This window comes from Carassius auratus, chromosome 5, assembly GCF_003368295.1.
Source record: "Carassius auratus strain Wakin chromosome 5, ASM336829v1, whole genome shotgun sequence".
Taxonomy (NCBI): domain Eukaryota; kingdom Metazoa; phylum Chordata; class Actinopteri; order Cypriniformes; family Cyprinidae; genus Carassius; species Carassius auratus.
Window position 1 is genome coordinate 19,032,429 of NC_039247.1, and position 23,588 is coordinate 19,056,016.

General features: G+C 38.1%; 2 protein-coding genes across 4 annotated transcripts in view; one reads left to right on the top strand and one right to left on the bottom strand.

The window, feature by feature from the left end:
* Positions 1-7,942, top strand: part of LOC113079360 (calmodulin-regulated spectrin-associated protein 1-B-like) — a 36,560-nt gene extending 28,618 nt beyond the window's left edge. For all 3 annotated transcript variants that reach the window (XM_026251625.1, XM_026251610.1, XM_026251617.1), the window contains 9 exons: positions 1,253-1,344; positions 1,608-1,686; positions 1,792-4,057; positions 4,347-4,483; positions 4,603-4,817; positions 4,934-5,036; positions 5,173-5,294; positions 6,645-6,763; positions 6,887-7,942. In XM_026251625.1, coding sequence (XP_026107410.1) covers positions 1,253-1,344; positions 1,608-1,686; positions 1,792-4,057; positions 4,347-4,483; positions 4,603-4,817; positions 4,934-5,036; positions 5,173-5,294; positions 6,645-6,763; positions 6,887-7,183 — 3,430 coding nt within the window. In that variant the 3' untranslated portion in view covers positions 7,184-7,942. The remainder of the gene's footprint in view (positions 1-1,252; positions 1,345-1,607; positions 1,687-1,791; positions 4,058-4,346; positions 4,484-4,602; positions 4,818-4,933; positions 5,037-5,172; positions 5,295-6,644; positions 6,764-6,886) is intronic.
* A 6,142-nt stretch (positions 7,943-14,084) lies between these two features.
* Positions 14,085-23,588, bottom strand: part of LOC113079377 (potassium channel subfamily T member 1-like) — a 54,311-nt gene continuing 44,807 nt past the window's right edge. The window contains 9 exon segments of the mRNA XM_026251633.1: positions 14,085-15,459; positions 15,985-16,069; positions 18,872-18,934; positions 19,819-20,110; positions 20,932-20,952; positions 21,219-21,347; positions 21,672-21,755; positions 22,646-22,747; positions 23,464-23,575. Of these exon segments, the coding sequence (XP_026107418.1) occupies positions 15,342-15,459; positions 15,985-16,069; positions 18,872-18,934; positions 19,819-20,110; positions 20,932-20,952; positions 21,219-21,347; positions 21,672-21,755; positions 22,646-22,747; positions 23,464-23,575 (1,006 nt within the window). The 3' untranslated portion in view covers positions 14,085-15,341.

Consider the following 23,588-nt stretch of genomic DNA (forward strand, 5'->3'; position numbering starts at 1 on the left):
ATATTTCAATTCCTTTGTTTAACTGTTCTATTGGATTATTAGACATACTTCTATCCGTGTTAGACAGAACTGTTAACAATGACAGTAACAAGGGAGAATATGAGCACTGTAAACTCAGGCGCTGCCGTGTTTAGCGAGGTAAAAATAAAAGTCCCGCCTTCAAGACATCAGCAAAGCAGAAAAACTTTGCGGCCGGTGCCGATATTTGAAAAATGCCAAATATCAGCCGATATATCGGCCTTGGCGATATATTGGTCGACCACTAATTAAAATGCAAGCACCTTTAATGCAATGCAAATTATTTTTCAGTTCAATATGCTTTTTTGCTTCAAAGACATTTTGACAAATTTTGAAGAATTAATGGAGGGCATTTACAGAGTATCTGAAAATGGAAAAATTATATATTGCATAAATCTAGGATGTGTCAAGATAATACAGTAGCCCCTCACTACGGAACACAAGATTCAGGTGGTGTGGTTGGATTTATAGGTGGAGATGGGTTAGATTTAGGTTATTTTTCTATTAAATTTTAAATCATAACTTTTGAGATTCTGTGATTGTAAGCAGGGATGGGTCAAATAGTGTGTTGAAGAGTAGTTTATACATTTATGTTCATTTGTCTGTGCTTTAACATGATGCATAATACTCTGGTTTTAGTAGTTCAGCAAATTCCTAGTCATGATTTCAGCAATACACAAACAAGAATAATAATGACATCTTTGGGTTTCGATATGCTTGACAGTTTTGTTTGCAATTCAGAAGTTCACAGCTACTGTATGCATGCATGCACATTAGAGAGAACTTTGCTTGCATGATTATGATTCGCAACTGAATCATAGAGTCTCTCACCATGTCTTTGCTTTGTCATGTTGTGCCTGTGTTTTTCTGACATACTGATGGGACTGTGCTGCCCTGCCTAGCTTAAACAAATTTTATTATGTTTACTGTGCCTACTCTTATTTCACTAGTAATTAAATATGTTACTTGGACATCAAAGGCATTTTAATGTCATGCTAGTGCCTTTAATACTACTCTGTAATTGTAGTATTCAGACTGTTAGTTGAAGTTATTCTTTTTAAGGTCCTAAACAGAGCAGTGCCACTTGTCTATATTTGTCCATCCACATGGAAAATGCTTAATGTCAGTTACGATTAGATTTTGGCTGGATGGACCTCTGGGGGGCCTGAAGGTCATTCATCCTAATTTTTTGTGCCTTTGGTTTGCCAACTGTACTCTCTGCTTGCTGTTTCAGTAATAAGGGGAGTTCCAGTTTCAGCCCCTCCCACCCACTTCTCCCACTGAGACAAAGACAGAAGAAGGCTCAGCCAGGAGAGGAAAGCACAGGTATGGCATTTCAATTCTGCTGCCATTCATCTGAAAATATTAGTTTTCATGCTCACATGGAAGGGGTATCCAGAAATGTTGAGTCTCAGAAATTAAATAATAGTATTCATTTTTTATATATATATATATTTTTTATGTAATCTGAGCTTTCACAAAAAAAAATTGAAATTGACGAAAAATCTAATTTTCCCTTTTGCAGTTGAATTAGAATATAACTTGAATGTAGTAGAGCCAGGTAATCAAATTCTTTTTTTTCTTACCAGCGTGCCGCAATCGTTCCAGTTCTTTTACACAAGAAGGTCACACCAGAGGATCAGTGGCTTGGTCAGATAAACGGCAGAGGTACAACACTATTAATAATTTGGAGTACTACATTATATCTATAATTCTGTTTAGTCATGCTTCTCTTATTATTATTATTATTATTATTATTATTATTATAATCAGGCCACTGTCTCAGCTGAATCGGTTTGTTCTCCACTCTGCTATGGACAGTGATGCAGACTTGGCCTCAGGTGACAGCGTTAGTCTGACTTGCTCCATCAGTGAGGACAGCCTGGCCTCAACTGTCACACCCAAGCACCAGATCCATCCAGGTCAGGGCAATGTCAGGCAGGTCAATGGCCACGGTCTGCTGGGCAACATTAACATGAATGAGGAAGATGCCAGGGCAGATTCATCTAAGAATGACACCACCTTGTTAAACTCTGAGGATGCAGAGCGACAGAGCACTACACCTGGTGCTAAAACAGGCATTTGGAGAAGACAGGAGGAAGCATCCTCAGATTCCCGAACAGCCAGTTTCTTCCTGGAACCTCTGATGCCTGCCGTTCTCAGACCAGCCAAAGAGAAGTCAGTAAGCCTTAATAAGGAAGAAGAGTCTGGAGAGGGATGGCAGCGAGTGTCCACACGGAGAGTAGCAGGAGCAGAATGTGCTGTTTCATCTTCCAGACGGAGACCTTCAACCACCCTTAATCGGACCTTTACCCCCAGCACTACCTCGGAGTTTGAGACAGTTATTGAACCCAAATCCAGTGAATTAGTGCCTCCAGCCCCTGGGCAGAAGCAAGCTTTCAGACCATTGGCAACAAGTAGTGTTGAGCCATCTTCTGCTGAGCGGTCACCTGGGTTTTACCTTCATTCATTGGTGCCTGAGGACAAGAGGCCTGTCCAAGCATGGGACATCCATCCAGGGTCTGATATAGAGACTGTGGAGACCATTGAGGAACAGGATGCAGAACTTACCAAAGAGCTGCATCCAAAGAAGAAACAGTTCTATGATGAGGACGAAGAGTCAAACAAGCTGCGGGAGGACATGAATGTAAAGGAACATGAAGATAAGGATGGTTGCAGCAGGTGTTCTAGCCCTGGTCAGTCCCAGGTTAGCAGTGTAGCTAGCGGCAGTGTTCGCATGACTAGTTTTGCAGAACGAAAGATGCAGAAGTTTGGTAGCAATCAAGATATCCGCTCCAGCGCAAGCAGCTCGCAGCGGACCACACCAGATGGCTCAGAGAGTTGCTCGCTTCCTCTAACCTCCTGGAAGATGAAAAGAGACCAAAGCCCCACACCACAGAACAAGGACAGTGCCAACATGCTGGCCTCTGAACTCCTTCAACTCCACATGCAACTTGAAGAAAAGCGACGTGCAATTGAATCCCAAAAGAAGAAGATGGAGATCATGACAGCAAGACAAAGGCTTAAACTTGGGAAAGCAGCTTTTCTGCACATGGTAAAGAAAGGGAAGAGTGATACTCTCCCTCAGCCTACAAAGTCGGAGTACTACTTGAAAGATGGCCATAAACTTAATCAAGAAAATGAGAAGTCGTCAAAAGACGACACCTGTGTTGTTGCACTGAGAGATGGGCCGAAAGAGGCTTTAGAGCCAGAGAAGGCATCTCTCGAGTGGGCAGGTGGGGGGACTGTGTCTCCTAGTGCCTTAGATATGGACGAGGAGATCGATCTTAATCAATGCAACCGCTCCATTGAGTTGCTGAATGAGGCCATAGGAAACATTCAGCAACAGATGATGCAGCTTTCGCTCCAGCAGGAAATGCTTATGAAGCACAATCTTCAGTCTCCAACAGTTGCTGCTCCACCACCTAGCAGTGACCAAAGTAATGCATCTGAACCTAGGGTCAAAGCTTCCATACATTTTGTTGAAACCAGCCCTGTGGTACGAAAGCCACCTAAACTAAGTTCAGCACGATCTCGTTCCAAACCTTCAGAGCTGTTGCTAGTTAAGGACCACGGCAAAGGGCAGAAAAGCTCCACTCCTACACCTACTGACAGCCCCTCTGCCAAGACCATTCAAGGGGGCAGAACCCCCAAAGCAGAGCCGGAGGACATTGTGCAAAGCTCTGCAAAATCAGACTTATTCACAAAAGACAAAGGGAACTCAAAAAGCACTACATTCCACCTTAATGATGAAGCTAACTTGAGGATGGTCTCAAGAGAACCAAGTTCTGTGGCCCTTGGTGTCACTTTCGAAGAATCAATGTCCAGTACTTTGCAGGATGCTGAGGCTACATTTGATGATGGGCCAGCAAGGGATAATGCTTCCTCAGAGGATATTTCTAGAGGAAAAGTTAATCTTATTGAGGTAGACTTGTCTGATTTGGCTGGCGACCCAGATGAAGAAAGCACCAATGTATTGGAAGTCACCAATGATGGAAGTGATGGAGAAAAGAAGTCTGGCATGGGATTCTTTTTCAAGGTAAATTGAATACAGTGGACAAGACATTATCAAATCATTTATCTGAAAGAAAAAGGATTCTATTGGATTAGTTTTTTTAAATGTGCCTATATTTTATTAGTGGCATTTCTGTTGTTCATACTTGGGGTTAGAGGTATATTAATTATTAAACCATGGCACTTAATCCATGAAAACCCCACTAAGCAACACCCTTGCAAAACAATACAAGAAAAAATAAAACACTGAGTGCTGAAAATGTGAATGTTTTAAAGGTTGGACTTCTACTAATTTTGTTGTTTTATGCTTGCAGGACGAGCAAAAAGCAGAGGATGAAATGGCCAAAAAGCGAGCAGCGTTTCTGCTAAAGCAACAGAGGAAGGCAGAGGAGGCTCAGCTCCGCAAGCAACAGATGGAGGCTGAAAGTGAGCTGAAAAGAGATGAAGCCAGGTAATGGCAATATTTGAAGTGTATTCTTCCATAAATATACAATAAAGAGCATTGTAACTTCTTTTTTTTTTCGTTGAGTTTGTATATGTTAAAACCCTCTTTTTCTTTTCCAATTCCAGGAAGAAAGCTGAAGAGGAAAGACTCCGAAAAGAGGATGAGAAGACCAGGAGAGAGTTGATAAAGCAGGAATACCTTAGAAGAAAACAGCAAGAGATGTGTGAGGAGCAAGAACAGCCCCAGCCCAAACCCAAGCCCAAGCCCAAAAAACAAAGGCCGAAATCTGTGCTGAAGGAAGAACCCAAAGTTGATACACTTGCCAAATTACCTGTTGCCAGTAAGTATTAAACTGGGCCTTCTGTTGTTGAATTATTACTGAGTTAATGGCTGAAATGTTTGATGGCACTTCAAACATTTACAAAACTGAAATGATGAAATCATGTCCCTCACCAGATGAGAATCTCATCAGTGCCCAGTCTGACTCTAGTCTGTCACTGTCCTCTGTGGCCACCACTGAACCAGACAGTTTCAACTCAGGAGGGGCGGGATCTCAACGGTAAGTCCTTCCCATGTCCTAGAGGCTGTGTGCAGATGAGTGCTTGCATTTCATTCATTTGTTTCAGAATCAATCGACTGTATTCAGAATGTGACCTTCAAAGCACTTTGTGGATGTTTGTTCTTTCCATTAACAGAGGGGAATCGGTAGAGTCATTTCCAGGCCTCAGTCGCAATTCCAGCCGTACTACAGAGAGAGACTGGGACAACGGTTCCACTGCATCTTCCATTACATCAACTTCCATGGCGGAATACACTGGTGAGTTTTTTCACTTTCCGTTCTATAGGACGAAAGTGGTTTTTATTTGTTTTGATGCTCAATAATTGTACGTACCACATGCTGGTCTGGAATACTAAATTATTTATACTGTTTTAGATTCCTCTGCACCAGGACAACATCCTGTGTTAAAAAACATCAGCATGCTTATGTGATCTCGACCATGCATCAGCCAAAATGTTTGTCTGTGTGCTTGAGGACATAAGCACACATGAGTTTTTGTTTGTGCAGATATTAGTGGATGAATTTGCTCTTTATGCCAAAATTCTCTAAAGCATTTCACTTGTTTCCTTTTAAGTTATAGCTAACATGTTGACTAATACGTTTTACAGGACAAATGCATTGTTTTTGTTCTGTTGCTTGAATACATGTATTGCCTTGCTCTAAAGTTGAAGTATGCATTGCACAATTAAAGGTTGTATATTAATCCTCCTTGAAATATTTTTGCCCTAACCAGCCATGACAGCAAGGCAACATTTTATTGGTCAGGTGATTTTATGCCCTGGCCACATTGAAATCCCTCTGGTCCAAATCCCTGCTCCATGTGGTTTTTATTATAAACATCAAATATGTTCTGATAAGATGATTTTATTTATTTATTCATGTTTTTCATATAGCACAGCATTTTCACTTTTAATGGTGAACTGAATAAATCTTTTTTTTTTTGCAAAAAAAATCATAATATTATAATGATTTCTATAAGATCATGTGATGCTGAAGACTGGAGTAATAGCTGCTGGAAATTCAAAGGGGGCTTTATATAATAAAAAAAAACTCATACTTAAGAAATGAAGAGTGCTTCAACTTGTTTGATCTTTTCTTTTTCTTTTATTTGATAAATTACTTTAGATTAACTACCCCAAACTGATTGATATTAAACAGCTGCAATTAAACTTAAATTAGGTGATTCTCAATTATTTATGAATCTGAATCAGTTTATAATATCTAAATATTTTATATTGAAATATTCGATTCATAATTACATTTACTTTCATTTAATTTTGTAGGATACTATTAATACTAGTTATATTTGTTTAAATGTGTTAAATTTTTTTTTTTTTTGACTTGGAGCTTTAATCAAGAGAGGGAAGAGTTCAATAGTGACTAGAAGGAGAGCAGCAGTATACAAACTGAACCTCAGCTACTGTTAGTGCTGACTCAGTAGTTTAATTTATACACGCTCTGTAACCACGTCATCATTTTATCAGCGGGTTCCGATCCGTGTCCGATCATTTGGTGTTCGAAAAATATAATATGTGTTGTTGCATTCCCAATATTTCGTTTTTTAATTTTTTTTATTATTGTTTTTGTGTTAATGTTTTGTCACTGTAGGTCCCAAGCTTTTCAAGGAGCCAAGTGCAAAGTCCAACAAGCCGATAATCCACAATGCCATCTCTCATTGCTGCTTAGCGGGCAAAGTAAATGAACCGCAGAAGAACTCCATTCTTGAGGTGCGTGACCAGTTTGTAGGTTCATGGCATGTAAATAGTATGTTGTAGTGTTACCAATAAATCTTGATACTGAATTACAGTGAAAAAAAAAAACTAAATATTTGCTTCTCTTTTTACTGGTAGGAGCTGGAGAAGTGTGAATCCAACCACTTGATGATCCTCTTCCGGGACGGTGGCTGCCAGTTCAGAGGCCTTTATTCCTATTTCCCCGACACAGAGGAGATCCACAAGATCACCGGCACAGGGCCCAAGAGCATCACTAAGAAGATGATTGACAAACTCTACAAGTACAGCTCAGACCGCAAACAGTTCACGGTAATCCCTGCCAAGACTGTGTCTGTTAGTGTAGATGCTCTGACTATCCATAACCACCTGTGGCAAGCCAAAAGACCTGTCGGGCCAAAAAAGAGTGGAAAGTGAAGTCCAATGCACTTTTGCATTGAGGCCTGCAATCACTCACCTGCTTCCATCAGAATTTGGATGGAAGAGATTCGCTGGACAAACAAACAGGCATGAATTAACATGCACTTCATTTGAATGTTTTTTTGGGGTTGAAGTAGTCCTTTACCCACAATCCTGTAGTCTTGATACATTTTTACATGATACTTTTTTTGTTACTTGAAGTATTTATTAGTTTGGCACTGATTAGCTAGTTTAAACAAAACGCTACGCCCTTGACTGTTTTTGTTTAATTTGTTTACCCCTTTTTTGTGAGGGATATGCATTTTACTCTTACTGTCTTCAAAACATGTCTGCTGCCTCTGAGGACTGCCAGAACTCAAATTAATGTAAAAAAAAAAAAAAATTGCTTGCTTGCCTCTCAACAAATAGTTTTTTTCCCCTCCAAAACATGCTGTTCATCAGTTGTCGCTGGGCCAGTCCCAGGTCTGCATACTTTTGGCCTTCATGCATTATGGTACTCTGTCTGTTTATTCTGCGCTTTAAAAAAGCAGTTATCTTCTCTTCTGTTCTACTCTGTAGCGGCCTCTCGACCGGACGGTCTGTACTATGGTGCACTTATGATCATGTTTTAGTGCTTTTATTATTATGCAATGTAACCATGTTGATGTTGGCACTGGAGCGTTTTCTCATGCAGAAGAGCAGCGTGCTCTGTTATGAAGAGTGTTGCTGTAAACTATTTGAATGACAGTATTTAATATATTCATAATCGGTTACTTCCCTTGCAGTCACTGTCTAATTATTTACCAACGTTGAAAACATTCCTCAGTGAGAGAGGTGTCAAACCTGCAGACATCCTTGTGTTTAAATGTTCGAGAAGACTCAGAAAAGCCTCTTGTTTGGTGTCAAGATCAATTGAGAGTTGCACATGCACTTTATTTTTTTGCTCATGAAGGTGTACAGCTGGGGTAGAATTTCAAAGGGCTTACTAAACTATTTTTGCACCTAAAATTGGTTGTCGTAAAGTGAAGGTACTCTGTTGTACACTGAGAAACAGCTCTCAAACACTATTAACACCGAAAAAGAGCACACTGACAGCCCCTTAATGACTCCTAAACTACTGTTTCCAAATAATTGGTGTTAGACTTGTCTGCACTGTTTAATTTTAAATTGTTTTGTATATTATGTGTTTTTTTTTTTAATCTATAAGTGAAAGATTGTATTGATGTTGATCACCTGTTTGTTTTTTCCTTCATCCTTTTTTTTTTTTTTTTTTTTTAAACACTACTATTCATTCTTGGTCATTTTATTTCCTTTAACATACTATTATTTATTTTAAATAAGACTGAGAATTAATAAATATTTCAAGTCAATAAATTCATTCTACATTTTTTCCCCCTCATTTATTGTCATTTTTCTTCCACTTTTTTTTTTTTTTACACTTTAACAGCTCTTGCATTTTTCAGTAAGTTAGCTTGCCTCATAATAATGAATATTAGTAACAAGTGTTGAGCATGGTACAAAATTGACTTGATTGAGTTGATCAAATGACTGCAAGAAAAGATTAGTAGTTTAATTATGTGTGGTCTCCTGATGGGCGTCCCAACTTCTGTCAACTGGAACACCACAGGCTGTGCCTCATCGACGAGCACTGAATCCTTGACAGTCCACTGAAGACACATTTGTATCCTGGAAACTGGCAGTTTATCCTCAGCGGGGGCTTTACAAGTCAGGCATTCGGTGGATGGATGCTCATTAGACAGCAACTCCGAATATCTTGTTATTTGATGTTTCTCAGTATACGCGGTGAGTATTATTGCAGTCTGATTGGATGTTGGCTTCAAAATCAAGTGATGTAAAATAATGTTTCTTTTTTTCCACCTAGCTCTTTTTATTTTTGTGGCGTTCGAGTGCATATGTGAGGCATGGTGTCAGTCTGGTATATACACCGAAACAGACTATGTTTGCAAAGAGATACCAAAAGGTAGGATGGTCTGAAGACACTTAATGTTCATAAAAAGAATGTGCGTGTTATCTGCCAGAGAAATATGTCAGATAAATGTCAGATATATGCAGACATACCAATAAAAATTGGGATTTTAATAATTTTGGATGATTGCAGTTTAGATGTATAAGAAGAGTTCACTCAAAAATAAAAGTTGGCACAGTTTACTCAATTTCATGTCATTCCAACTCAAAGGACTTAATTAAAGATCTTTTGAACCGTGTTATTGCTGCACTTTTACAAACGTTGAAAGTGAATGGTGACAAGTGGATGTCAAGCTCCTGACAAAAAAAAAAAAAAACAGTAACGGTGATCCATTCATCTTATGCACTTTATTCCAAGTTGCTATACTACTGCGTTATGTGTAAAACTGACTTAAAGTTAAGTTGTTCACTGAAAATCTTGCCTGAGCTGTGGTCACCATTGACTTTCATTATTCAGAACAGTGTAGCATGGATATTCTGCCCAACATTTTCTTATGTGTTCTTCAGAAGAAAGTCAAAGGTTTCAAAAGGTGTGTTGATGAGTAAATTGCCTTTAGATGAACTGTCACTTTCCCCCCTCTAGATTATCCTGCTGGCTTGACCTCTGTGATTATCTTTGTGAGTGGTTTAGGAGAAATCGGCTTGTCTATGTTTAACAGCACCAATCTGACATCTGTGAACAGTCTGACTATGGCAGACCAAGGCATCACAGCAATAGGAGCGCAGACCTTTGATAAGTTTCAAAACCTCAAAACTCTCAATTTGGACAATAATCATCTCTCCCAAGTCTCATCAGACTGGTTCAGCCATCAGGTTACACTTGAGAGACTCAGACTGTCAAAAAATAAAATCACTACACTGGATCATAATTCTCTTGATGTGCTGTTAAACCTGCTCACCCTAGACTTGTCTCGGAACCAGATTCACACTCTAACCCCAAGCAGTTTGAATGTGTTTCTTACACTTAACAGCACAAAGATCTATTTGGATGAAAATCCTTAGGACTGCTCCTGCTCCGTTAACGACTTTGCCAAAAACCTGAGAAGTAAGCATTTATTTCCATATTGTACTTTTTGTCTAATGCTACTGAAATATTCAATATTACGGTTTTACTGTATACTCTTCTTTCAAAAACGTTAAAGGAGTAGTTCACCCAAAAATGATGATTAGCTCGTAAATTACTCACCCTTAACCCTTTCTTTTTTCAGACCAATCCAGTCGGAATTCTATTAAAATTAGTATTGATCTTTAAAGCTGTTTAATGTCACTCATTGCATCAGCCCAAAAGAAGTGAAATGAAATGTGTCCATCCATAAAAAAAACAATGTCACATGGCTCCAGGGGTGAGCAAATGCCTCCTGTAGTGAATCGATGTGTATTTGTAAGTAAAGTAGCCATATTGTGTTCCTCACTTCTTAGCGGCGCATGCGCACAGCCGACCTCATACATCATTCCTCTGGAACTGCTCCTGTGTACAACAGTGAGCGCAAGCTACATTAAAGTAATTATTACATTTTGAATGTGGATATTTTTCTTACAAAAATCAATTGAGTCACTACAGTTGGCCTTTGTTAACATCCTGGAGTTGTCAGATGCGCGCTTTTTATTTAACTTCTTTTGGACAGATGCATGCAAGACCCATTGAGTGGAATTAAACCGCTTGAAAGATCATAAACTATTTTTAATATAACTCCTACTGGATTTGTCTGAAAGAAGAAAATCATATACAACTAGGATGAGTAATTTATGGGATAATTTTTGGGTGAACTAACCCTTTAAAAAAAAATCGTACAACTCTGAGCTGTATATTAATAATGTGCATAAAGGCTTATGATCGATAATCTTAATTTTAGGGTGGAATGTTAAGTGACTTTCATAAATGCATGCAGGTCTGCAGAATGCTTCTCTTCTGGAGAACGAGATGCAGGTGTGCTGTAATAGCCCTCCTGATTTGAAAGGTAAGCCAGTTTGGCAGGTCCCAGAGTGTAAAACCCTCACAACCATTAGCTCTACCACTGTTAGCCTGACCATTGGAAGTCCTGACACCGGGAACCCTGCCACGGTATTAATAACCAAACCTCTTACAATCGGACACTCAACTTTAATCATTTTAACTGGTAGGTGGAACTAATTGATTGCCTAAATTCAGCTCTCATGTCCAGGAGCTTATGTTGTGGATGACTAACCTTTTATTATGTAACCAGTGGTACTCTGTGCCCTGGTGCTTGTCATCTGTGTCCTTTCAGTGTTGTATCACAGGAAACAAGAGCGGAAACATCTACAGGCTGTAAAACCTGCTTCAGAGAAATCTGAAGTCATACGAACCAGTGAATCGACTGCAAAGTGCAATGGAGAAGAAAACAGAAAAGTGAAATCTGAAATTAATAAAACACACATTCCCACAACAGAGGTGTTACTGAGGCCCGACCAAATGATGGTTGGAGATGAGAAGACATCACAGATTTACCATATTTATTCATCAGGGACAATTGAGACCAGAGATTCTATTAAACGAGTGAGATCTGCCGGGCCGGTCCTGTGCAGGATGGAGATGTTTTCTAAAGTGACAGAAGCAGAAGTGGCCAACGAGGAAGATGGGGTAAGGAATGACGAGTATTACAATGGATGGATGACCTCAGAAAAAGAAAAGGACAATGTGTGTGTGAATACTGAGGAGGTGGAAGATGGAAGAAACACTGCAGATGAGGAGAATGATGGATTCATTGATGAGGTCAGTAACACCACAGACACCGTGAACTCACACAAGGAACTCAGAGAGAAAAAGGAAGATACTGATGTTCAAGTCTTCAAGTCGGAACAAGTGTGAACCAAGACGTTCTTCAGCAATGTGTGGAGAATGATGTGTTGGATCACCTCAGTGAGTTGACCACTGAAGCAGGAAGCAGTGATGATATTCTCCAAGTAAAACATGTCACATCCCAGGCTGAGGAGACTGGTGAAAACTTGCCGTACCTCTCGATCGGTGCTGATCCAGAAAACCAGATGTCTAGGCTTGATCAGAATACTGCGAAAGGAACATCTGTATCTTCAAGACCCATTTGGCGGGTACTGACCTGGCCTCCGACTGCGGCCAAATGGAAGAAGCAGTGGGCTCAAAATCAACAATTGCTTAATGTGTTCCCTCAACTAATATTTGTAACTGGTTGTAGGCATGACATCAGACCACTTCATCCTAGAATTTGTCCTGCAGTCCTCCCAACCGGTCCACAGTTCAATGCACAGGAGTTTCTGCCAGAAATAACATCCCCAATAGAAGATGTCCAGGTCACTATTGATGAGGACACTTATGGGGCAAGTCTTGAGTCATCCAATCATAAAGTCCTGCCTTTCAGTGCACAGGAATGCTTCTCTGATTCTAATATATCACCAAGGGAGGATGGCAGAATTGATGCAAATGGGGAAACATGGAGGTCAGGTCTCGAGTCGGCCATCTTTTCCAATTTTCGAGACGTTCCATACTTTCAGAACTCCCAAACTGATGAAAGTGAGGACTGCTCTGAATTGTTCAGCATTTGTAATCCATCTTTTGGTGGTAGCAAGTCAAAACCTGCTGCTGGAGAGGAGATGATCAACAAAGATGATGTTAAGAAAATACACGAGGTGGTGGAAAATCATGGCCGCTGGACTCGAGAAAGGTGGAGAAAAACACAACAAAACAAGCTCAAACAGAGTCGTTAGGTGTCAGAAGTATGTTACAAATCATATGTATGTGTGTGTTTCATTGATTTGTGTGTGTGTGTCTTGTGTTGTCTGTGCCACAAATGTAAAAAGAAAATTTATGTAAAATATAAAAACAAAAATGAAAGTTTAAAAGTGGTTAAACAGATCTCAAAGTAATCAGTTCTTTAGTTCTGTGAAACCTGCAAAACACTGTAAAATGTGCAAAATATGATAATGAAAATCTAATGTAAAAATGTACCTGGTACAGTATGTACAGTATTTTCTGTAACAGACTAGTACAGACATTTGGTTTCACAATTGACAGATTTTTACTGCATTATTAAATGCTAAATAAAATGTGTGAATCTACAGTATATATCAACTGAGTCCAAGTCTATTTGTAGGAAAATACTGGCACATTTCTCTGGCTGCATGCAGCATTTATTGATTCATTCTTACATGTTAGTACAGACTTCATTTAAGAAATTGTACAAAATGTATAAGTTAAATGTATTAAGCACAATCCAAAAACAGGAGCCAGCAACTGTAAACATGGGTCTCTGACACGTTTGGCAAGATAAGGGCATGCATGGTCCATGTTCTTCTAAAACTACTGGAATAAATAAATTAGTTAAATCACAGCAGCTTTGATCAGCTGATCAAGATATAGGTTTTAAATCTTAGGGAACTAGTAAAAATAGAAGAATTTTGCAGGCAATTTTTAACATGCACATTATGCATATCCTTTCCAATTATGGCTGGAAATTTAGGAAAACATAAAAGAAATAATAAAGAAAACACATTCTTAAAGCAATCTGTATGAGAAAAAGGTGACTGATGGACAATATTGGTGGGAATATCTTTACGGAAGCAAAACACCTCCATTTACTACTGACAGATTGTCTAGTCTTGGAGCTAAGCAATAAACTGATATGCCAGATCAACAGAAGCGAAATAAGGCAGAAAATGCCTTAAATATGCTGTAAACATGAATACAGATTTATAAAGTATTTTAAAAAACAATAGCTGCAAAGATTCCCATTTCATTGCTTTTACTGTCATCTATCGCATTTCTTTGTGGAGACAGACAGTTAAGAATGATATGGGAGTAACTCAACCTTAGCTACTTTGCGCAAAAAATGGGCATTCACATTTCTGTTCAATAAAAGATGAATACACCTGTTTGTTAAAACTAAAAAGATTAAAATTCAAGCTTCCCATGATAGCTTTAAATGTCAGCTCCATTTACTGAATGAAGTTTAAAGGGTTACTATGTACTGCTCTATCAACAGAGCTTAGTGCAATAAAATCGGCAAATTCAAATGTTTCCCTCGTGCACTCACTATATATTTATATAGACATATAACATATAGCTATACCTTTTTGTCCAAAATGAGCAGTAACATACATTGTGCACACTGAAATAAAAAAATAAAGTAATTGAATATTTTTAGAAATACAAATGTATTTTAAAGAGAAAAACTAAACAACAACAACAACAACAAAAAAACACATTTGTTGGCTAAATGACACCGAAAAACAATGGTCACCAACAGTACATATTAAATCTAACATTTTCTATTGTATAACCCAAACATAATTCAAAAGTTTGACACCAAACCTCTTTTAATATTGATCTTAAGTATATTAACATTTGGCATCTCTTCAATGCGTTTTCTGCAGAATAGGTTCCATTTTTTGGCTGCAAATTTGACATCGTACGGCAAAGACCTTGATCTAGATTCTAAACGGGTGTATGATAACATTTGTAGTGATAAATGACAGTGATTTACAGTAAATCATGGTGTTCAATCACATGTAAAAGCTTCAGCTTGAGATGAGCAATTTCAAATCTAAAACCCTTTGTGCTTCGAGGAATAAAACAACAAAATACTGTGAATACTAAAGTCACTGAGCATGTGAAATATGTGGCCAACTTATATACAAATATATTAATATATACTATATTCGTGCTATATAAGTACAAAATATAGCACTGATGTAAACTAATTCTGTTCAATGTCATACTGAAATACCCCACATGTATGACTATCCAGTGTTCAGGTCCACTCGGGTTAGCTGACTGATGTAATAGTTGTTGTTTTTTTCCTTCTGTTTTTAGCTGCCCTCTTAAATACTGCTTTATGTAATGCTTCTGATATACACTGCCCTATAAATCCAAAGTCCTTGGACAGCTTGTTTGGTCCAAACTGATTCAACACTTCACACTTGCACTGAGCCAAGTCTCAAATACAAAAATGTAACAGAGAAGTCTGAAATGTGCCAGGAGATTCTGTATGTCTGTGTCATAGAAAAGAGGAATCTGTAAAGTGTTTCAGTTCTACTGTTACAGAGCTATTTGGCTTGGTTGGGCAGCTTGGGTTGTGAATGTGTTGGCACATGGGTCGTGTCTGTGTGGTCGGTTGTGTGTCCTTTCACTCTTCATGCAGCCTGTAGCAGCTCAAGACGGAGGAGGGAGGGAAGGACGGTTAACAGGAACTTCTAGTTCCTACAGATGGGTCTCATCCCTCGACTCAGGTCCATAGTCTTGACGTAGCTTCACTCCGGCCGGAGCCCCTGGGAGATTCTCAGGGACGTGTGCCAGCGGATCAGAACGGATTATGTAGCTAGAAAAGGGTGGAAAACAGGTTGTATGAGTCTCCCAGATTAATTTCCAGTCACATTTTTCTCCCATTTCTCTTAACAAATCAACTCGGAGAGGCATTTATTTTTATTGAAAATGAAGAAAATATAAAAATAAGTGGAAGCAAAGTGGCAAAGGGGTATTTAATTGGCATATTTTATATATATATATATATATATATATATATATATATATATATATATATATATATGAACTCACACAGATAAGAAAGGCTGGTACATTGACCGCAACACGTTTAGCTCATGAATTTTATAATATAACTTTATAATGTATGATGTACAGTGTCTGCCACTATTTATACTGAATAAATAGCATAAATTAAGTATCACTTAACACTATTTGAACTTGGGCAAATAGCCTCGGACAAAAAAAAAAAAAAAAAAGACATTTTAGTATTTCAATGTAGTTATAGGAATTGTTTTCTTGTCACATTTGACTGTGATAAATAGGATAACTGCACACTTTAATTTAAATACATGCAACTTACACAACGTCATTGAGCTCTAGAATGGTGTCCGGAGGAGGGTTTATCAGCACATATGATAACGTGTTCTGATTATCATTCATTTCATCTGCAAGAGAAACAAAACAGTCACTATTGTATTCATCCTGAGTCAATTCTTAATAATCCAAAACATTTGTGTAACAAAGTTCTGAAAGATTATCTGTAATATTTATCTCTGTTCCTACTGCAGATAATAAAATGCTGTTGACTGAGTCAGAATAGCCAAAACAAGCTAAATATATTGAATAAAAAAGCATGGGAGGCAGTTGTTGAGTAACCAATGTGTTTTTTTTTGGCTGAGTTCCTGAGGCTTGGTTGTATTTTACCTGCTTGTAAATGACTGAGAAGTATGAACTTTTGCAGGTCTGTAAAAAGGGAATCAAGACTGGGACAAAGTGCCTCTGCTTCTTTAAACCCACCTGTTTGAGCCACTTATAATGCCAGGCCAGGTAAAAGAGAGAGAAGGGCTAACCGTTACTGACAGGGCATGGCTGCATTTACGGAACGCCCATGCAATCGCAATCGCTCCCCATGCGCGGACGCATGCAGACAGGGTCCGCATCCACCCACGCATTCAGTCTCAATCCATCCATCCGTCTACTGCATCATAATCACAGTTGACCCACTGAACGTTGATTATTGCCATGCCAACATACAGCTCCAAGTCAGCAAACAGTAAGACCCCCACACACAGATATAAGCATGCTTAGAGGATCTGTCAGGCCCACCAAGCCAAGGCTCGACCAATCAGAGTGAAGCAAAAAACATTAGTAGTGTGGGATTGGGAGGAGTCGATAGCCAAATGCTAAGTAACCAATTACAGCAATGGAAAACCCAAATACTTCTCCCAGTATTATCCCATTTAGAAGAATAAAAAGCTGAAAAACAATGCTGTAGATCAGTACAAGCAGACTTCTAAGTGTATGCCTAAATACGTGTGCTAGATGGACCCTTCCAACAAAGACTGAATGCTTTCTACTCCACTCTGTCCAAACATCCTGGAATCAAAACCCCTCACTCATCATGTCTTATATCAATGCTCAGATGCCAGTGAGTACCTGCAGTACCCTCTGTCATGTAAGTACCCTCTTCAGTTTGTACCAAAGGAGAAAAAGACAACTACATCACTAATTTAACTATGAAATCAGACTTCATTATTTCAGAAACAGGTTAGCACCACTGTCAAATGACACTGTTGATCAGGAGCATGTTTTTGCAAACATAATGAGACCGAATGTTAGGAGTGATACTGCACCTAAACTGCAAAAAACATAATAAAATAATATTAAATAAATATTGCATTCACATAAAAAAAATTGCCATGTAAAAAAATACAAAGTCTGCATAAACTATATGGTATATTACACCCACACATAGTCTATGCATAATGAACTTAGATACTTTATCCATAATTACATTTAAGTCATAAAAAAATGCTATACTTCTGGTTAACTTTTTGCATTTATGTACAGTAAAAGTACAAAATAAGGTACAGTCATCATTGCTAAACAAATCCTGACAGGGTGATCAGGTTGATGACAAAAAGCTGAAGGTTTTTATATTACAACAATGACTAGCTGCCTGTGCATTATACTGCTTATTACACAGCTATTTAAAAAAATGGATTTGAAATATTAATTTGAGTTGAAACAGCTGTGACAACAATGAGTTAAATAGCTTAGTGATCATTTTCTAAGACTGGAGAATGCTGCAATTGACCAATCAGAATCAAGTATTCAAGTGAGCCGTGTAATAATGAATTATTAACAAATGCAAATTCGATTATAATGATATCAGTTGGCTTTACAGATAAGCCGTTCTAGGGCCGTTCAACCATGTTTCTATATCATATAATTTGTCCAGTGTCATTATAATGTCAACGGCCAGCAGTTTCCTGCACTCTGTTTTTAATAAGATAAGAGGAAGTTTCAAGGGGCACAGACTGGCCTACTGATGATTGTAATCTGGAAAAAATATAGAAATAGGAGAACTGAAGCGAGCATTCTTCAGACATTTGCATGTGGCATTAGCAAGAAGCTGTCAGCCAGGAAAATGTATGAATTTAAAAAAAAAAAATACTGAATCACGCTGAATTTTGTATCTAAAAGAAAAGAAATGTAAATAGATAAATAAAGGCCTATTAAAGGCATAGTTCAGCCAAAAATGAAAATTTCCTGACAATGTGCTCACCCTCAAGCCATCCAAGATGTAGATGAGGTTGCTCCTTTATCAGAACAGATTTGGAGAAATCCACCATTTTACACCGTCACTTCTGGCCAAAATACAGTATTAGTCCCTAATCCGTAATAACACTTCCTCCAGTGAAGTCAATCCCCTGTTGTCCTCTTAACATGAAACTACCAACATATCTGTTTACAACTGTTCTGGACTGTTTTCAATTTTAAACTGTTTTTGGTCTGTGCATATTTATTTCCTGAATTATACAAGATGACTTTCACTGGAGAAAGTAATATTATGGATTAGAGGACTCGTATTATAGCAGGAAGCTTTTCACTTCACAAGATATCAGCTGATATTTTTATCAGCTGTATGGACTCTCATTCTGACGGCAACCATTCACTGCAAAGGATCCACTGGTGAGCGAGTGATGGCCTGTGGGTGAGTAAATTTTCAGCAAATGTACATTTTTGGGTGAACTAGTCCTTTCAAATGCCACAAATTATTTTCATTAGACTTTCAGTGCTTATCCTAATAAATACAGTCTGCTGATGCTGTTTTAATCAATGTCACTGGACAAACTGAGCAAATTAAGTGGAGTTTCTTATTTACTTCAGTCTCCAGAACATCAGGTTCCAGATCGACTGGAACAATCCTATACCACAGGAACAATGATGCTGGGTGCATTTACCTTGCAAATATCCTAGATTTACTCGGTTCATCACATCACTTGCAGTTAAATTAGCTACATCCTCTACAGCGTGCAGGGAAAAGACCAAAGCAGAAAGAGATCAGAAAGAAAAGGTCAAGAAAGCAGCAGAGAAAGCAACACGTTTGCTTTTTTTAAAGAGAAAGATCAAGAAAAATTCACCATGCAAAAAACACATTCTTAAAATATCATGAAATGTCATAACTACCATCTCAAGGTTTCCATCACATTTTAAAGACAGTGTGTAAAGTAGTTTTAATCTGAAAAAGTTTAACTGTAGTTTTCAACAGTATTTCTCAGGGCTGACAAGTGACAAAATTAGAGAATGATTTTTTGCAACATGAAGGACAGAAAGGGAGTAAAGTTTCAAGGAAGGTGAATACAGAATGAAAGACAATGCAAAGCACACAAAGCAATAGTTGATGATGAGCTCTGATCCTTAAACAATAAATGATAGTCATTATTACTATAAAACCCACCTGCTATAATAAAGGAAATTATAGAAAACGTATTTTTATATTTCATTTATTTATCTCTTGAAATACCTTTTGGGAAATCGTTAAATAAATAGTTAAACAAATTATGCACACTTTCTGATTCACTAGTCATGTTAAGTAAGTTTGTAATTATCTGATGCTTATCTGATGAAATTATTCCTTTGAAATTCAAGATGCTTTTTGGATCATCTCAAATCATACGGGAGAACCTGATCATTTGGATCTAAAAAATGGATGTTAAAGAATGTTTCAGGAGAATGATGATTAATGCAGGGGACACCATTATATGATTTACAACGAGAAACACTGTGAAAACCGATCCGAAGCATTTATAACGCACTATATCAAAAAGATATCAAGGTAAGGGGTTCTGAACCCTCACTATTTCCATAGATGCAAACAGAAATACTCACTTCCCCTTGTCAAACTCACCGTATCCAACAGTGGGCAGCCCTAAGTGCTTCATGCGGTTCTTCACCAGCTCTGACAGCTCCTGTCTCTCTGAGCGCCGGTACAGATTTAGGCGCTGCTGATTGATGCGTTCAACTCGACTGGGCGGTTTGGCGTTTTTTCTGCTCAGCCGTCTCGCCCACTGCATGCTCTTCTTCCGCAGGAGTGGGTGCTCTGATTGGTCGCTCCCTGTGGAGTTTCTGTGGGCGGTTTTCTCTTTCCAGGATTCCCTGCGATCGCGCGGGTCCTCAGAGTCCTCCACAGACACCTGAGACTGCTCAGCATGGAAACAGGTTGTCAACAGGTTAACAAGGTTCATTGTCTGATTGCACTTTTTTGTAGCAGTTTATGAGCAATTGAACATCTTTAATCTGAAAAGTAGCACTTAGTAATTACACATATATTTTAAGCTGACTCTTATTCACCTGCTGACAGGATGCCATTAGCCTTATCTATGTTTAAGGCACACTTCTAAAGTTTGTGGTCATTTTTTTATAAAGGAATTCTTGCTTTTATTCATCAAGGATGCATTCAATTGATCTAAAATGAAAGTAAAGTCATTTCTAATGCTAGAAACTATTTCTATTTCAAATAAATGCTGTTCTTTTGAACTTTCTACTCACCAAGGAACCCTTAAAAAAATAGGGTTAGGGTTAGAGTTAGGGTTACGGTTTCCATAAAAAAAATTATTAAAGTGTCCCTATTATGCCATTTTGAGTATTGCCTTTCATGCAGTGTGTAGCTGTGTGTGAATGTAAATGATCTGCAAAATTGTAAAGCCAAAAGTGAATGATAAATAAAGTTATTGTCTCCCAAAAGAAAGAATTGACTCTGAACAGCCTAAATGACTTGTCAGTAATTTGAATCCCACTTGGATAAAACCTGCTATGTTTAACGTTTAAAATGACACAATTCACTTTTAAATAAACCCACTTACATTACAAAATAAGTATTTATTATACAGATCACCAATAGCATATAATGAGTGAGTGAAAGTGATGGATGTGGGAAAGACAACCAACAGCTGCAACACAGCATAATGCCATTAACGTATGAGTTTGTAGTTGAGAAATGAAGTGGAATCTGTATTCTTACCTTTTTGCAAACCTCCTTAAACTGGAAAAAGCCATAGATGTGAATGATCAAAATGAGAAATGATTAGCACAAGGACTGCATAAGCTTCAAGTCACAACACAGCTAATAAGGCAGCCAGCAAAGCCATGATATAGACCAAAATAAAGCTGTACATCTTCAACACTGTGCAAGATTAAGTAAAGGCACAGTGATGGGTCGTATCTGCAGTGCAAGCAACTGGAGCTGGATGAGCGAATTCAGCCGTGTCTGATTATCTCTGATCTCTCTCCCTCTTAATCTCATTTTACCTCTGAGGAAGAAAACATGTGAGATTCAGTGCGGTATATCCCAATGGGAATTTCTGCACTGGATGAACACAGCTTCTGGAACAGTCTTCCGTACGTCCGGATCCACAGGTCCTCTTCTGTTACCTTCATCTGTTTCAAAAGTGAAGGGTGAAACTCACTGAGAAACATCCAGGCCATTTACTAAACTACACTAAAATGAATACAACAAAAAAATCTTATCTCACATATAACTCTGCCTTTGAAACATGATGATATTTTTACACTGTATGTCTCAATTCAACACTACTGTCAGCACCAGCAGAATTGTGGGTGGACAAGGTCAAATGACCAATTTTATGCATTTTAACTGAAACAATTGCTTGCATAATCTATGTAAACAATGGCACGCAAAGATGCCAGACATACTGACTGCTGAGGGTGTGTGGGTGCGTTTTTGTTTGCGATCACACTTACAGCACAGAGGTAGCCCGAGCCCGGGGTGGTGTCTAGACCCAGCAGGAGTCTTGCAATGAGAATCATATAGTCCTTCACAAAAGACTAGAGGATAAACAGAAACTATATAAACACAGAAGCAGTCCCCGGAAAGCACACAGATGATCTCCAGACCTCACACGATCAATAAAGACCCCACAGAGACTCAGTGCCTGAGGGGAGCATAGCAGGATCACAACCTACTGCAAATCCCACTCAGTTTTCTCTCTTCCTATCTACCCCACGGAAAAATTAAAATCTGTCTTTGGTTTTGAGCATCAAATGTGTGGAGATACAAAAATTAAAACACACCTTTTAAAAATGTTTATATTTTATATCTCTCTATTTATTACATTTATTTATTATATTATATTTCCTGGCAAGACCAAGACAAAGCTGTATGACTGACAGCTCATCAAGTTGTTTCCGTATATAGTGGTTTCTTATCTTTAACACTGGCTGAATTTAACAATGTTTTGTATGACAAATACTGTAATACTGTATTTTTTTATAATTAGCAGCCCTCCCTTTGAAGACCCCTAACTTGATATTTTTAAATAATAAACATTATATATACACACATACATACATACTCTACTGTTCACAAGTTTGGGGTTGGTAAAACTTTAACTGTTTTTGAAAGAAGTTTCTTGTTCTCACCAAGGCTGTATTTATTTGATCAAAATACTGTAAAAACAGTAATTATGTGACATTATTACAGTTCAAAATAACTTTTTTTCTTTTATAGCATTATAAATGTTTTTTGTTTTTTTCACTTTTGATCAATTTAATTGGTCCTTGCTGAAAAAAAGTATTAACATAAATAAAAACATACCAATCCCCAAATTTTTGAACAGTAGTGTAAATAATATATATTTATAGATATTAGAGTGCCACAAGGTGGTGCCAGGCTTTTACATAGAATTAGCAGAAGTTGCATCTGATTTATTACCCACCTGGTAAAGAAGAGTATCCAGCATACTAATACTGAACACTCTGCCTGCAGCGAATGGGAGGCGGAACATGAAGGCCAGATTAGAGCCCTTATCTCTCTCTATCTGGAGAAAAGAGAGAAAGATCAAGACAAAAGATTGATGGCTCTTTCCACAGCTGATGATTTAAGATTTTCAGACCATCTGACAAATTGTGATACAGCATTATAATAGTTTCAGTATTTCAGCCATTTAAAGCATGCACTCACCACAAATCCATCATATTTACTCAGAGACAGTCCAGTGGACCATGTCATAATAAATGCGTAGCATTCAAGCAGTTATTTCATATCAGAGAAAAGTCTGAAATGTAGGCTATTATGTTAATGCTAGTCCTGGTTAGAGTAGTTCATTTGTCTACTTGCAAGGAAGAAAAACTATAAATCATTATTGGAGTCATAAACTCTGAGCTCACACTGACAATCTGGGACTCATTCTGTAGCTAGAAATAAAAAAAAAGTTTTGAGATAATTTATTATGATTTCGGAGCCATTTATAAATCATGTGACATATGGTTTCACACAAACTCATGGAGTTTGTGCAGCCTGAATTAAATCAATCCCAAATTCATGGTAATTTTTTTATTCAATTTTTTTAACACACACACACACACACACACACACACACGCACACACACACACACACACACACACACACACAGTTATTGACAATATAATTTGCAATACCGCTAACCAAAAAAAAAAAAATTCTAAAAATTCAAAACAGACATTTGGACCCCAATGTTAGTCAAATGGTGTGGTTCTTTAGATTAGTTAAGACACCTTTTCGAGTTTGGAGAGAGCCAGGGAGTAGCAATCTTTGGCACGAAACTGCATGAATCTCATATTAGAAGGATGGGTTAGCTCGGTGATTATGCTGAGACTAGGAAACAACCTAGTAGAGGACA